The sequence below is a fragment of the Tiliqua scincoides genome, chromosome 12 (genome assembly GCF_035046505.1).
Source record: "Tiliqua scincoides isolate rTilSci1 chromosome 12, rTilSci1.hap2, whole genome shotgun sequence".
Taxonomy (NCBI): domain Eukaryota; kingdom Metazoa; phylum Chordata; class Lepidosauria; order Squamata; family Scincidae; genus Tiliqua; species Tiliqua scincoides.
In genome coordinates, this window is record NC_089832.1 from 6,657,619 (window position 1) to 6,670,622 (window position 13,004).

General features: G+C 45.5%; 1 protein-coding gene across 1 annotated transcript; it reads right to left on the bottom strand.

Moving 5' to 3' along the window:
* Window positions 1–458: 458 nt before the first annotated feature.
* Window positions 459–10,810, bottom strand: FAM199X (family with sequence similarity 199, X-linked). The gene is made up of 6 exons (XM_066640020.1): window positions 10,497–10,810; window positions 7,459–7,678; window positions 6,451–6,600; window positions 4,662–4,823; window positions 3,336–3,596; window positions 459–847 (listed from the first exon to the last, which is right to left on the bottom strand). The coding sequence occupies exons 1-6, from the start codon at window positions 10,685–10,687 to the stop codon at window positions 677–679; spliced, it is 1,155 nt and encodes a 384-aa protein (XP_066496117.1). The 5' UTR covers window positions 10,688–10,810; the 3' UTR covers window positions 459–676.
* Between the last annotated feature and the right edge of the window lie 2,194 nt (window positions 10,811–13,004).

Genomic DNA, 13,004 nt, shown 5'->3' on the forward strand with positions numbered 1-13,004 from the left:
ACCTCTGGACATGGCCAGAAGTGCCTTCCATACACATCCAGAGGTGTTCTGAGGCATGGGGAGGTAGCACTTAGCCTTCCCACGCCTCATAACGCCTCCAGATGCAACCGAAAGGCACTCCCAGTTGCAACCAGAGGCCCTCTATGGGTCCACAGTTTCTGAATCTATGGATGAAGAGGACCCACTGTACAATATCCATTTCAGGAAACCTAAAAATGATTTCTTATATAGTATCAAGCTATGATATGACTACAGGAGCAGACAAAGGAAGTAACCATTGTTGAAAAGATGAGTGGTGTTTTGTTTGTAACAGAACACTGTCTTAAACCATTCAAGCCTGAGAGTGGGCAGATTGTCCTAAGAAGAAATGTTTTTTAACATTTTCTATAGTTTTTAAGTTGAATTAAGATGAAAACGTAAGCTTTTCAGACAGAATGCAACACAACATCAAAGCAAAATACACTAGCCTAAGTTTATTTAAAAAACGAATCTCTTGATCTCTTATTACTTGCAAAAAAAAAACAACAACACCCCACCAATTTCTTTTTTTAAATGCAGATGAGTGAAGTTCGGAGGACAGCTAATCGTGGCTTTAATCAAAATTTTGGTAGAAGTATATGTAAACAATAGGATATGCTTTTAAGGCTTAGAAAGAACACTGATCATTTCACCCCTGTCACATCAAGACATCCACATCTCCTTCATGGTCTTCCTCAGTCACTTTCAAAGAAAGCACCTCCTCGTTCAGAAACAAGCCACTCAGTCTCTCCTTCCGGGCCTGCCTCTGCTCTTTCAGCTGCCTCTTGCGTAGAGCCTTTTGCTGAAGCTTGCGTTGTTTAGAACGCTTCTGTGGAAATAAAGCAAGGGCCAGGGTCAGCGCCTGTCTCTGCAGAGAACAGTCTTGGATTAAAATGGTATATTTAATTTGGCATTTCTGGTTAAACAGCATGTACCGATACAATATGGTAGTTCTCAAACTTCTAGCGCCAGGACCTACTTTTTAGAACGACAATCTGTTGGGACCCACCAGAAGTGATGTTATTGTCCTGGAAGCGATGTCATGGCCAGAAGTGACAGTAGCAATGTAGGCTTCAAATCTAAGCCGCGATCAGCCAAAGGTTCCATTACACAGTGCACTTGTGCTGTTATTTTGCATATTTCAGAAATCAAACATTCCAGCTTGGAAGTCAAAGCAGAACACAGACGTGGATCTTTCTCCAATCACACAACTGCCCCCCTTTTCCAGCTTCCCGTCTTCCCACTGATTCAGGACAAATCACCATGCCTCTCTCCCACTGGGAGCCTGCCCTGCCAGTAGCTCTGCAGCCTTTATTTTCAGCTCTGTATATTCAACAGTGGCTGAGAAAGATGCTATGCAACCCACTTGAAATTGACTCGCGATCCACCTAGTGAGTACCAATCCACTCTGAGAAAAGCTGAACTGTAATACACGTTCTCAGGTTTCTCTCTCCCATTGCACACACTCACTAATCAGTAGTATATGGCATGAATGAGGGCTCTGGAAAGGCCTGTCACACAGACATGCTGGTTCTTTCCTCCTTACACCAATTCTGATAACTCAAAATAGAGTTTTATGCTGGTCTTTATTTCCATTTTATCTTTAGCTAACAGCTAGTTTCAGGGCTGGCTACAGTGGGAGGTGAAAAAATACAATAGCTTTCCAAGAAACAGAAGCAACTGAGACTGCAATCTGATACAAATTGACCCAAGAGTAAATCCCACTGGTGGATTTAATTCTAAGTTCCTATGTTTAAGACTGGGCTGTGAAACTGATAATACCAGGCTGAAAGTGTCCATTTATCTTTTATATCTAACCCTTCTGCACAATGCCAAATAAGTGATGAACATGTTTAATTATGAAGCCATTTTGGATCCAGGGTGACACTGTCATGGGAGATATTCCATATTTTAAAATTCAATGAGACAACCAAAAGACAGAACTTTGTAAGAAGGTGGAGGGGCTACGGTCAGGGGTAGAGCACTGGCTTTCCATGCAGAAGGTTCCAGGTTCAATGTGCAGCATCTCCAGGTAGGACTGGGAAAGGTCAGTGAGCCAGAAACTCTGGATAGCTGCTGGAGGTCAGTCAGTACAGACAATATAAGCTACAGACTTTACTGACTCAGGCAAAGTAGCAATATACGTTTATATATTCATACCAGGGATAGGAACTCAAGTCAGGTGACTGGAGTCCAAGTTGCAAAAAAGCATATTTTTGGTTGACTCGTGTACACTTGGGCCAGGTGTGTCTGACTCAGGCACTAACTCAAGTTTGAGCCATTGACTCAGAAATGAGTCCCCACATGTGCAGACTCGAGTCTGGGTGTGCTTGCTTACTTTTTTCAGCACGTGAAACACCTCATGGGACCATAATTGAGACTGGGCGAGCAGCAGGTAAGTTCCAGCCAGGAGGCAGGGAAGGGTTAATGTTTTGTTACGCACAGGAAATGGGGGAGGTGGCAGCAGGATCTCTTGCCCACCTCTGAAGGAACTGATGATCACAGGATGAAGGATGGAAGGTCTTTGGATTAGCTGGAGAGGGGGAAGGAGGTGGGGAAGCCAGGAAGCTATTCCTCATGGCTCCGGCGGTTGTCACCTGGGAGGAAGAAGGTGCCTCACTGAATGACAGGCAATAGGACTTCTTCTGAGCAGAGCTACAAAGGATTGGGTTGCACTCTTCATGTAAGCCCCCCCGCTAACTTGACCCCTGCTAACTGCGTAATAGGCACTTTTTAAGTGGGTTTTATTTAGCAGGGGGAGAGTAACTGGCCCTCCTCACCCCAGCAGTGTCTTTTCTAGTGACTGTCTGCTGGTTTTCTTTTGCATTTATTTAGATTGTGAGCCGTTTTGGGACAGGGAGCCATTAGTTGTTTGTTTTTCTCTGTAAACCACTTTGTGAACTTTCCGTTGAAAAGCAGTATATAAATAACGTTAATAATAATAAACCTCCCAGCTGCTGTTGTGCAACCCTTCTCCTGCTTGCAGCTTCTGTTCCTTCCTGCTGTCCATCCCACCCCCTCCTACTTTGCCGAGCTTGGACGCCTCCCAGTCTCTTTTGGCCTGTGTCATGGCATGCCTGCCCCAAAAGACACTGACGCCCATTAAGACTTCTGCACGAGTCAAGCTGCGGGGGGTGGAGACTCAGGACTTGACTCGAGTCTTGCCGCTATGCCAAGTTCCCATCCGTTTCATCCTCTCTCCTTGCAACATCAAGCCATATTTAAATTAAACGGAATAAACTACTCAAGAGATACACAGCAAAAAAAATCCATTCAGAAACAGAAAATGATTCCGCACAAAAAGAACCAGGCTTTACTTTTGAATCCCGGATTCGCTCCGCAGCACTTGTGGATAAGTTGCTGTCGCTGTGCGCCCGGCTCATGTTGGCGCTGGAGTTGGAACCAGAGTTCCCAACACTGGAAGCACTACTGCTGGCTGAGCTGACCATGCTGGCACTGCTGCTGCTGGCGCTGGTACCGCTCACTCCGCTGGCACTCCCACAACTGTAGCCACTCCGCTTCCAGTTCTCCCTCGCAGACCGCTGCCGAGGACCGTGCTCCTTGATATAGTTTCTGACCTGGACACATGACAAATGAAGGACAGATACAACAAGCATTTAACACATTGTCAGGACAGTGTGGCACATCCGGAGGAAATTTCCTGCCTGAGCATGACAAGGCCTGAAAGCCTGGGGCCTGTATCTGTGTGTAAGTCCATGGCTAGAGTAAGGCAGAAAAGTGTGTGTATCATATGACCCTAGACTGACCAATCAACACTGTAAATGTGCTGATTCACTGTGACTTTGCAGCCCCAATGCAAGTCTATGGGAGAGGGACAAGTGCATCTCAGGAGGAGGATGCAAGCGAGTCACGAGAGGATGAGGTAATGGGTATGAGGTCATCCTTACCTGATCGGTCAGGGGAGGTATAAAAGGGAGGCTGCTACCCTCGTGGGTCGTAGTGAGCAGTTGGGAAGAGTGTAAATCTATGTTGGTGTATCTGAAGACTGCTTGCTGTTTCGCTACCGATGAGACCTGCTATCTGTACTATATGTAAATATAGCTTGTTGGTGGAAATCTGCCTGGCTTGTATTTTCATTCCTTCTCCGAGCTTTCTTGGATCACTGCTGGTGCCAGCAGTCCATTGCACCACATCGTGTGCAGGTTGTGCACGCCACATAGCCCTGACACACATGCTGGGTGGTGCTTCCTGTATCTCACAGAGGCCCACCAAATGCTTCAGAGAGCACACAAGACACAACTTGCATCCTATGTCCTCCCTTGCATCTGGCATTCTGAGATAGCTTAAAACCAGGAGCTTGCACATACCTATCATGACTTGTAACCTGTGATGGACTTCAACTCCAGAAATTTGTGCAATCTCCTCTTAAAGGCATCTAGGTGCGATACCATCACGACGTCCTGTGGCAAGGAGTTCCACAGACTAATTACACACTGGGTAAAGAAACATTTTCTTTTGTCTGTCCTAACACTCATCAAGTAGTTCTCTCCTTGCACCTTTTTTCATTGAACAGAAAAGTCAATTATTACTGCATTAGCCAGTCACATAGATACACAGCAACACCACGCAGATCGAAAGATGACAGGCGTTGATTAAAAGAACCTTCGGGGATTTTAACATACCTGTTTCAGCTTTTCATCAGTGAGGCAATTCAGTTCAATAATGAACTCGTTGTCCGTGGGTGAGATCTGAGCAGTCGGGTCAATAATTTTAATGATATCAAGCTGCTCTCGAAGCCCCATTTCTGTGCTGACCTTACGACTCAGGTATTCAATGTACTCAACCTGCGACAAGAGATACAGATAGTTAGAAGAACATCCACTGAGGTCATCCTCACAGGCCACGACCTATGGAGCCTTGCCTTCCGTCCGATGCAAGGTAAGTGGTGATGGGACCTTGCATGGCATCCTCCCTCTGGAACGTCTCCCTGGAAAATCTGGCTAGCACTATCCCTGCCCTCATTTAGGCATCAAGTGAAATCTGTATCAAGTGTTTTCGTAAGAGTATCATGAATTATCATGGAATTTATAATAGCTGTTTGACGAATGTAGATATTCGGGTACTTATGTGTCCTCATGGACCAAAGAATATGGCTAATGGGTTCGGCAGTTTGAGATTCTCCAGCCTCAAGCAAGTCTGAAGTCTTGCACACAGCTCCCTTTTGAATTCGGATACCCCTTTCGACTCCCAAGAAAAGCTTCCAAAGACATCAGTGGGCCATAAAATATTATTGGTGCCATAACATTAGTCTGCTGCGTGATGGTTTAAAAGAGGAGGGACCAATGCAAGCTGCCAGGGAGCAGCTTCTGATGAAAGAGGGTGAAACACAGGGCCAAGATGAATAGATGGCACACACGCAGAGAGAAGACAACCACTGACCCAAAAGACAAGTCAGTAGGTGTAAAAACCCACAAGATGAGCAGCACTAGAGCTGGCCACCCTAAGTGGTATGCTGGTATAGGATATGTTCAACTTACAACGAAATAATTCAGCAAACAGAGGCCATCGAGGGCCTGAACAATGAAAGAACAGCATCTAGAGGTAGATCTGGAAGTGAATTCCAGGTTGCGCTCCGTTATGTTCCAATTTTGGAGCCAAACAGAACCAAAGGCAAAGCATGTGGACCCACCTCATGACCCACATGGCCTTGGGTTATGACCCACACTTTGAGAAGCACTGCTATACCTTTTTGCAAACAAAATTAAGCTCTCCTAGTATTAATATGTGGGTCTCATTCTGGAGCAGAGACCAAGACCCTTGTTCTAAAGATGTTTGGGCTGAACTGTGCTGGAGATTGTGATCAGCCACTGAAATTCCACCATGACAATAGGTGCTGTCTGCTGGGAGATCTGCTTCTCCAATAGTTTTTGCTGTGTTCAGCTATATATTTTGTATTGAATATCCTTAATGCAGCCATTTTCATCCACTGTGCCTTGAGGTCTGCAGGCGTGCCATGGGAATTTGGAGAAGGGTCATTTATTAGTAGGGCCATTGGGGGATTTGAGCCCCTCAGCAGCAGAGTGGAGTCCTTATCAATTGTCAAAAAACTGATGGTGTGCCTTGACAATTTTAGCACCTTTTTAGTTTGCCTTGAGATGAAAAAGGTTGAAAATTACTGCCTTAATGACTTTACGTAAGCGGTTTTGGACTCCGAAGCTGGAAATGTAGAGGAAACATCTTTAAAACCACGTTAGCTCTCAATAATGAGCTATTCAAACAGTATGCAGAACCCCAAAAACCACAGTTCAATATACCACTGAACAAACACAATGAGAAAATGATTTTCTCTGTATAATTAAGAGGAAAGCAGGAATGACTCTTAAAAATCATTGCATGCCATTAGATATAAGCAAATGAGAATGTCTGCAGAAACACCACCTCCTGAGAGCTTCCCAAACATGGAGGTTTTACCTGTTCATCGTTGGTCATTGCGCTCCATGGGAGTTCATCGAGATTCTGGTGCTTGTTTTTCTTTTTTGGAAGCAGGCAGGGAGAGCTTGGAATACTAGGTATGATGTCTGAAAGCACGTCGCTTCCACTTGCAATATCACTGCCAGGCAGCTTACAGGGGCACACAAAAAATATCAGATCAAGGCTTCAGAATACAGCAGGGTAGTCCACTAATTTAAATATTACATAAAATTGCTTTTTCAGATTATAATACAGGCATGCGCTGCTTAACAACGAATCACATATATGACAGTGGTCAAAACATCATAAAGATGCTCTTAATGAGGCAATCATGTCTCCCATGGCCTGCATCAGAGTGTCTGTTTACACAACAGAGAGGCTCTGAATGCAAAGAAGAAGCAATCAGTCTCCAGTAGCCTGTGCAGCCAGTTAGTGTCTGGCAGAGAGTGTCTGTTTACACAGCAAAGGCAATAGGTTAGACCAGTGTTTCTCAAACTGTCGGTTGGGACCCACTAGGGGGACACGAGCCAATTTCAGGTGGGTCCCCATACATTTCAATATTTTATTTTTAATAGACTTGATGCTGCCATAGTACGTGACTGCATTTGGAGAAATGTTACAGACCTGTACTTTTAACAGGCTACTGTAAAGATGCTTTTACCAATGATAGTAAATGGGACTTATTCCTGGATAAGCACGGGTAGGATTGCAGCCTAGGATTGTTAAAAATTTTCCTGCTTGATATCACTTCTGGTCATGACATCACTTCTGGTTACTCCTGACAGATTCTCATTCCTGGTCCTGGTGCTAAATGAGTGAGAACCACTGGGTTAGACTGAATGCTCACTATGACCTAATCGCATAACGACAGGGATCAGAGACTGTATCCCTGTCGTTAAGTGGCACACACCTGTATTAAGAGCAGCTGTCTAGTTCTGCTTTCACAAACACACAGCCTTTCTAGTTCAGTTTTCCCCCTTAGGTCACAAACTGAAAAAGAATTTTTACCTGCCATTCAAACTCACTGTCTGACCAGTCCCAATACGTGCTAATGGAGGAAGAGACATCGCTGCAGACGCTGCCCTCTGGGAATAAGTCAAAAGATGTCAACTCCTGATCATCCAGAAGAGAGAAGCAGTCATCCTGGTCACCAACAGAGACAGAGGAAAACAGCTCTTCGCTGCATTCAGAGCTGGCTACACTTGTGCCACAAGACGTTAAGTTCCACCTGCAAAACAGAACAAGAGTCACTTTTAATCACTGTGCTTTGGAAACTTCCCATACTGAAGCAATGTTCTTTGAAGTTAAGAGCTGTTCGGCACCAACACTTGGCAGCAGGTAGAGATCTGCAAAATTGCTGCGCACCCATCCCCCTGTGTTAAGCAGGTTGCATTTAGGCATTTCCAAGCACAAACCTAGCCATCCTAAATGGGCATCAGTAGTAGGGTGCTTAAAGGACACATGACAGTGTCTGCTCATGAATTATTCACAAAGAACCAAAGAGCGGCCTCAAAGGACCACAGCGTGTACCCTGAACATCAAGTAAGGGCGCAATCCTAACCCCCTATTGTCAGTACTTTCCAGCACTGACATAAGGGTAATGCAGCTCTGAGGTAAGGGAACAAACATTCCCTTACTTTGATAAGGCCTCCGTGAGTGACACCCAACTGCAGGATGCAGCACATGCCCCAATGGCACTGCTATGCCAGTGCTAAAAAGCACTGACATAAGGGGTTAGGATTGCACCCTTAGGCTGAGTAAGCCCCATTGAACAAAATAGGACTTACTTCTGAGTAGACCTGGTTAGGATTGTGCCCTAAATCAGTTGAACCCTTGAATCTTTTCAGCAATACCTTTAAAAATATTTCTCTTTGAAATCCTCTCCCTTAGAGATCCACAGGACAAGTTCCCTACAGGTCTTCAGGAGATAAGTTTAAACACATTTTATTTCATCAGGAATTTGAGGAATAAATTTCAAGTGTCAATCACAAAGGCTTTTGTGATTTTTATTTACTTACCACTGTTAGTTTTAAACATGCATTACAACAATACTGCAACTTTCATCCATTTGACTTTCATCGCTCTGCTCTTTCATCCATATTCAATTATAACCACACTGCAAATTTTGTTTGTGTTCTTTCCACTTCCATTCAATTTCATCCAACCCTCCATGATGTTTGTTGACATTCTTATGTTTATTTTTTCTTTATTTCTGCTAATTTTCTTTATTTCTGCTAATTCACAGGCATTTGCATGTGTCCTATAGTTACGTTTTTTGCAGGCCAAAATAAATTTTGCAAGCTAAACAAGTCTTTGAGGTTCACCCATTTTTGACTTTCATTCATGTTCTGGTTCCTAACCAAACAAAAGTGTAAGGCATTGCTGTATACACTGCTTCATGGCTTCAACATACAAAGAGTTTTCACTGGTATCAGCTCAAGTCTTCCCCGTATTCCTAGACTCCCATTTTTCCACCTTCCCAGACATGTTGTGTACTTGTAGTGCCAACATAAGAGGCAAATGATGGCCAGGGCCAGGTTCCACCCTGCCACAAAAAGCTGCCTTTCTTGAATTTCTGCTATGCAACTATTAACAGCACAGAAGAATACAGCAGAAATTTAGAGAATACGTAGGCATAACCATGGAAAGAGCTTCACTTACTAGATTTCTGGGTGTCTCACATCTGGTTCTGCCAGATGTGAAGGCACAGGGCTTCTGCCAGAATAAAAGCTAACAAGTCTACCTACAATTAGGGGTGTCATTTTAACTTTTAACTTGCTTCTGTGACTTGAACAGTAGCCTAGAAAACAGATATTACACACGTATGCTTTCCAGCACAAAGATAAATACTGTAGTAGTAGTAGTAGTAGTAGTAGTAGTAGTGCCTCTCAATGTCCCTGCAAAGTCAGAGAGGCTGAGCATCCATTACCCAGTGAGCTTTCTACCACCAACTATTTGTCACTATTTTCAGTGACAAAAGAGTCATTATTTTGAACCATTTTAGCCTTTTGGCCAGCCCTACAAGGGAGATCAAAGAGGGGAAAAGGTCCTGACTGAGCTAAGACTGACCAGGGAGGATTTTACAGCCCATTATTCTGAATCCCAACAACCTTGCAATGCAGATGAGGCTAAGAAAGAGGAGGGGAAAGCTTTGCAATTTGCAACTCAACAAGCCTTTTACAGCCTTTTATTTTGGATCATTTAAACAACCCCCCCACACACACACACACAATTCCTTGCAAGCTCAGCAAGGCTGAGGGTTACTCAATGATCCTTTTATTGCCCATTATTTTGAAGCATTTAAACACACACACAACACCCTTGCAAGGACAGCAAGGTTGAGCCATAGTTATTAAAGGATCCTTGCTACAACCCATTACTTTGAATCATATAACCCATAAGCACACCAGCACACAACACCCTCATAAGGTCAGCAAGACTGAGCCAGCATTACTGAAAGATTTTTGTACAGCCCATTATTCTGAATCATTTAACCCCCCCCCCACATACACACATGCACCATCCCTGCAAGGTAGGCAAGACCCAGCCAGGTAGAGAGATCATTCAATGATCTTTTTACAGGCCATTCTTGTAAACAATGACACACCTGAACAGAAACAAAGCTGAGAAGGGGGGGAGGCTAAGAGATAGTCATTCAACGACCTTTCCAGAGCCCATTAAGCTCTGAGGCGTGACACGCTGCCCCTGCGAGGTAGCCATGGTTGAGCAAGGGGAATTACTCAGTGACTTTTCCACAGTCACTCTGAGTCCCAGCATGACGCCCCTGTGAGGTGGGCCAGGCTGAGCCAGGGAGATTACTCAGTGCCCTTTCCACAGACCGTTCGTCTGAGCTCCACACAACACCCCTGCGAGGTAGGCCAGGCTGAGCCAAGGGGGTTACTCAATGCCCTTTCCACAGCCCATTCCTCAGAGCCCCACACGACACCCCTGCGAGGGGGGCCAGGCTGAGCGGGGGCTGCGCAGCGACCCTTCCGCAGCTGCGAGCGCAGCACACCAGCCCCACGAGGGGGCCCGGGCCTGCCCACCTGTGGGCGTGGAGGCGGCGCAGCGGGTCCGTGCGGTGGCAGGAGGAGAGGTGGCAGCCGAAGTCGGAGACGTCGAGGCAGGCGGGGCCCTCGTCGCCCAGGCTCGGGCCGAGGCTGCCGGGCCCGCCGCGGAGGGCGCCGCCAGGCTCGTCGGGCGCCAGGAACTTCTGCGGGGCGTCCTCGCCGGCCATGGCGGGGGGGGCTGCGCCGCCGGCCCGTCTCAGCCGGCCTCCATGCGGGGCACGAGCAGGCAGGAGAACCGTCCACGCCTCCTCGGTCCGCCGGCAGCCTCCGCGCCGCTGGCCGCCAAGCAGGAAACTTCCGGCGCCGCTTCCGGTCCCTCGCGCGAAGAGAGGTCAGCGCGGGGAAGAGCGGCGCTCCGGATCCCTGCGCCACAGCGGCCCCTGCAGGCGGGCGGCGGAACTGCAACAGGCGGGGACATTGCATCGCCCAGTGGAACAGAACAGAACTGCAGCTGTAGCGAGGGCTGGTCCTTAGCAATGCACGATAACGAACACTAGTTGATGACGTCACTGATGCACTGGGCAGTTCATACATTAATAAGTATGAATAACTAATGATTAATAAGTATTAATACTTATTAGCACTAATATTACTATTAGCATTAGTAGTGTTAATAAGTACATATCAATGCTTTGAATAACAATAATAATCACAGCAACCACAACTACTTATGTTACATTACATTATATCAGGGGCTCTCCAAACCCCAGCCTGGGGGCCAGATGCGGCCCATGCCCAGACATTTTCCCCCTGAAAGCCTCTGGTCCACTCGACTGAACACGACCAGAGCTGTGCTCTGCTTGTGTCTGGAGGGGTTCAAGGGCCAGAGAGGTTGAATCAGTTCCATCTCAGTTCCATCTCTAATTTATTTATTTAATTTTTATGTTTAAATTTTTTTTCCAGCCCTCCGCACCATGCCAGATATTTGATGCGGCCCTCTGGCCAAAAAGTTTGGAGACCCCCTGCATTAATTAAGCTTCCTGGGTGACTTTGGGTCAGTCACTTTCTCTCAGCCTCACCTACCTCACAGGGTTGTTGTGAGGACAAGAAAGAGGGGAGGAGCAGCTGTGTAAACTGCCCTGAGCTCTTTGGAGGAAGGGCGGTATAAAAATGTGAAAAATAAATAATATCATATAATAATTTATTAGTTCTTGTAGTTGCTGTGATTTCACAGGCCTACAAAACTGAGGGTCAGAAAAGTTTTTCTCAAATTTTATGGTGCTTTGATAACAAATTTAAGTTGCTGATTCCAAAAATGGCATCCGTTTTGCCCTGTCACGTCTAGTTTTGGAGACACTGCATAGCTTCATTAGTGAATGGTTCAAGCAGCTTCCTCATGAGGAAGCCATGGTGTAGGCTTCCTCATGAGGAAGCTGCTTGAACCATTCACTAGAGGCTATGCCGTGTCTCCAAAACTAGACGTGATAGGGCAAAATGGATGACATTTTTGGAATCAGCACCCCAAATGTACCCAGGAATTGGTGTGACATTTGGAAGCAAAATGGAAGCATTGGAAGCAAACTGTATGTTGGCCTGTGTTATTATTGTCATTATTATTAACAATATCGATATTAATACTTATTAATGCCTATTACCATGACCTGTGTTTTCTCAAGGCTGATTGTCAGTCCAAAATCTTGGCAGGCCTTGCTAAAACGATCCATGAGCTGCTAGAGATCTTTGGCAGAGTGGGTAGTGAAGTCACGCAGACATTTCAGCTGGACATCGGACTTTGCTCTCAGTCTGGAGAAGTTGAAGAGCTTTCCTTCTGATCTGGTCCGGAGATAGATGCTTTCTGTTGCAGTTCCAAAGGCTTGCTTCAGCAGGACAGCAAAGAAAATCAGAGGCAAAAAGGCAAAGAAGGAAGGCCCATAGCCAGGGAGACAGACCAGGGACAGTCTGCACTTGCTCCCAGTGTGGAAGGGATTGTCACTCCCGAATCGGCCTTTTCAGCCACACTAGATGCTGTTCCAGAACCACCATTCAGAGCACGATACCATAGTCTCTCGAGACTGAAGGTTGCCTATTAACTCTAATATTATTATTAGTATTGGTAGTATTAGTATTAATACTTATTAATTGTAGTATAATATAATAGTAGTTATTGTTGTAATAATAATAATAATAATAATAATAATAATAATAATAATAATAATAATAATAATAATAATAATTCATTATACTTCATTGCAGCATATGGTCCCAATTCTATCCAACTTTCCAGCACTGGTGCAGCCACAATCCAGCCCCAAGATAAGGGAACAAATGTTCCCATACCTTGAGGAGGCTTCTGTGACTGTCTCCCCAACACAGGAAGCATACCCCATTGGCACAGCAGCACCAGCACTGGAAAATTGGATAGGATTGGGCCCTATGCTGGAGATGATGATGATTTAGCATCGCAAGGATGCATGGATCGTAACACAATGTGACAAAGGCAGGCCCCTGCCCCAAAGGGCTTACAGTTTGATACAGGTAGATTAA